This window comes from Calidris pugnax, unplaced genomic scaffold (assembly GCF_001431845.1).
Source record: "Calidris pugnax isolate Ruff unplaced genomic scaffold, ASM143184v1 scaffold1544, whole genome shotgun sequence".
NCBI lineage: Eukaryota > Metazoa > Chordata > Aves > Charadriiformes > Scolopacidae > Calidris > Calidris pugnax.
In genome coordinates, this window is record NW_015092019.1 from 7,603 (window position 1) to 10,828 (window position 3,226).

General features: G+C 64.3%; 1 protein-coding gene across 1 annotated transcript in view; it reads left to right on the plus strand.

Moving 5' to 3' along the window:
• LOC106900198 (ryanodine receptor 1-like) overlaps positions 1–2,941 on the plus strand; it is a gene marked incomplete at both ends in the record, with an annotated part of 8,488 nt that extends 5,547 nt beyond the window's left edge. Inside the window, 5 exons of the mRNA XM_014962187.1 lie at positions 631–709; positions 816–905; positions 1,368–1,508; positions 2,694–2,771; positions 2,866–2,941. Coding sequence (XP_014817673.1) covers positions 631–709; positions 816–905; positions 1,368–1,508; positions 2,694–2,771; positions 2,866–2,941 — 464 coding nt within the window. The remainder of the gene's footprint in view (positions 1–630; positions 710–815; positions 906–1,367; positions 1,509–2,693; positions 2,772–2,865) is intronic.
• Between the last annotated feature and the right edge of the window lie 285 nt (positions 2,942–3,226).

Consider the following 3,226-nt stretch of genomic DNA (forward strand, 5'->3'; position numbering starts at 1 on the left):
CTGCCCCACACCCTGCCCCACATCCTGCCCCACGTCCTGCCCCACACCTCCTGCCCCACACGCTGTGGGTCTGCCCCACACCTTGGGGATCCATCTTGGGGGGGATCCCCAAATCACTCCCATCTCCAGGAAAAATGGGGGGTTGGGGGGCAGATATGGGGCAGGGACAGGACCCCCCTGCCCCACACCCTGCCCCACATCCTGCCCCACATCCCCTGCCCCACACGCTGTGGGTCTGCCCCACACCTTGGGGGGGGGACATACTCCTTGGAGACAGGAGTCAAGGGGGGAACCCCCAAAAAACTCCCGTTTCCAGGAAAATGAGGGGTTGGGGGGCAGATATGGGGCGGGGACAAGACCCTCCTGCCCCACACCCTGCCCCACATCCTGCCCCACATCCTGCCCCACACCTCCTGCCCCACACGCTGTGGGTCTGCCCCACACCTCGAGGAACCATCTTGGGGGAGGACACTCAAGAGTCGAGGGGGGGAACCCCCAAAAAACTCCCATTTCCAGGAAAAACGGGGAGTTGGGGGGCAGATATGGGGTGGGGACAGGACCCCCCTGCCCCACACCTCCCTGCCCCACACGCTATGGGTCTGCCCCACACATTTTCCCCCCCCCAAATAGCGTCATCATCCCCGAGAAGCTGGACGGGTTCATCAACAAATACGCCGAGTTCACCCACGAGAAATGGGCCTTCGACAAGGTGGGGACCTCCCTGCCCCACACTTGGGGGGCAGCCCCTGCCCCACACTTTGGGGGCGGCCCCTGCCCCATAACCTGCCCCCCAACTTCCCCCCTCTGCCCCATAGATCCAGAACAATTGGTCCTTCGGGGAGACTCTGGATGAAGAAGCCAAGACCCACCCCATGCTCCGGCCCTACAAGACCTTCTCGGAGAAGGTGGGTCCTGCCCCATAAGTGGCCCCACACCCTGCCCCATAAGTGATCCCACCGCTCCTGCCCCACACGGACCCTCCCAGCCCCACACGGGACCCACATCTGCCTCCTTCTCCCCACGGTTCGAGGGGATTGGGGATGGTGAGGACGTGGGGATGGGGACACCAGCCCCACATGGGACCCCCCAGCCCCATAAGTGACCTCCCCAGCCCCATAAGTGACCCCTCAGCCCCATAAGTGACCCCACACCCCGCCCCATAAGTGACCCCCCTGTTCCTGCCCCACACGGACCCTCCCAGCCCCACACGGGACCCACATCTGCCTCCTTCTCCCCATAATTCGAGGGGATGAGGATGGTGGGGACGTGGGGATGGGGACACCAGCCCCATAAGTGACCTCCCCAGCCCCATAAGTGACCCCACACCCCGCCCCATAAGTGACCCCGCCCCACATCTGCCCCCCAAGGACAAGGAGATCTACCGGTGGCCCATCAAGGAGTCGCTGAAGGCCATGTTGGCCTGGGAGTGGATGGTGGAGAAGGCCCGCGAGGGGGAGGAGGACAAGGTGGAGAAGAAGAAGACCCGCAAGATCTCCCAGTCTGCCCAGGTGGGGCCCCCAGACCCATAGATTTCATCTATGGGGCGGGGAAGGAGCACCCCCGATGACTTAGGGGTCAAGGAGGACCATGGGGTGGGGAAGGAGAACCTCAATTGCTTAGAGGTCAATGAGTTGCGTGGGGTGGGGAAGGAGAACCTCAACCATCTGGGGATCTATGGGGTGGGGATGGAACCCCCCAACCCTTTGGGGTTCTATGGGGCAGGAAGGTGCCCCCCAACTCCTGGGGGGGTCCATGGGGTGGGGAAGGGCCCCCCCAATGACTTAGGGGTCAAGGAGGACCGTGGGGTGGGGAAGAGGACCGTGGGGTGGGGTAGGAGAACCTCAATCGCTTGGAGGTCAATGGGGTGGGGAAGGAGCCCCCCAACACCTGGGGGATCTATGGGGTGGGGATGGAGGACCTCCAAAGACTTAGGGGTCAATGAGGACCATGGGGTGGGGAAGGAGAACCTCAACCATCTGGGGATCTATGGGGTGGGGAAGGAGCCCCCCAACCCCTGGGGGTTCTATGGGGCAGGAAAGCGCCCCCCAACCCCCGGGGGGGTCTATGGGGTGGGGAAGGTGCCCCCCAACCCCTGGGGGTCTATGGGGCAGGGAAGGGCCCCCCCAGTGATGTAGGGGTCAACGAGGACCATGGGGCGGGGAAGGAGAACCTCAATCGCTTGGAGGTCAATGGGATGGGGAAGGAGAACCTTGGTCATCTGGGGGTCTATGGGGCAGGGATGAAGCCCCCCAACCCCTGGGGGTTCTATGGGGCAAGAAAGTGCCCCCCAACCCCTGGGGGCATCTATGGGGTGGGGAAGGAGACTTAGGGGTCAATGACGACCAAGGAGAACCTCAACCATCTGGGGATCTATGGGGCGGGGATGGAGCCCCCCAACCCCCGGGGGGGTCTATGGGGCAGGGAAAGTGCCCCCCAACCACTGGGGGGATCTATGGGGCAGGAAAGCGCCCCCTAACCCCTGGGGGGGTCTATGGGGTGGGGAAGGAGACTTAGGGGTCAACGAGGACCATGGGGTGGGGAAGGAGAACCTCAACCATCTGGGGATTTATGGGGCAGGGATGGAGCCCCCCAACTCCTGGGGGGTCTGTGGGGCAGGAAAGCACCCCCCAACCCCCAGGGGGTCTATGGGGTGCCCCCTCCCCACATCTCGCCCCACATTTTCCCCCCCACAGGCCACCTACGACCCTACCCACGGCTACAACCCCCAACCCGTGGACCTCTCGGGGGTCACCTTGTCCCGGGAGCTGCAGGTGAGTGTGTGGGTCCTGCCCCACAAGTGGGGGGGGGTGTCCCCTGCCCCACATCTCCCCACATCTCCCCATAACCCCCCTTTCTGCCCCCCAGGCCATGGCGGAGCAGTTGGCCGAGAACTATCACAACACGTGGGGCCGCAAGAAGAAGCTGGAGCTGGAGGCCAAGGGTGAGGACCCACAAGTGTGACCCCCAACTCCTGCCCCACATCTCCCCATGGGTCCTCCTCGCCCCACATCTCCCCATGGGTCCTCCTCGCCCCACATCTCCCCATGGGTCCTCCTCGCCCCACATCTCCCCATGGGTCCTCCTCGCCCCACATCTCCCCATGGGTCCTCCTCGCCCCACATCTCCCCATGGGTCCTCCTCGCCCCACATCTCCCCATGGGTCCTCCTCGCCCCACATCTCCCCATGGGTCCTCCTCGCCCCACATCTCCCCATGGGTCCTCCTCG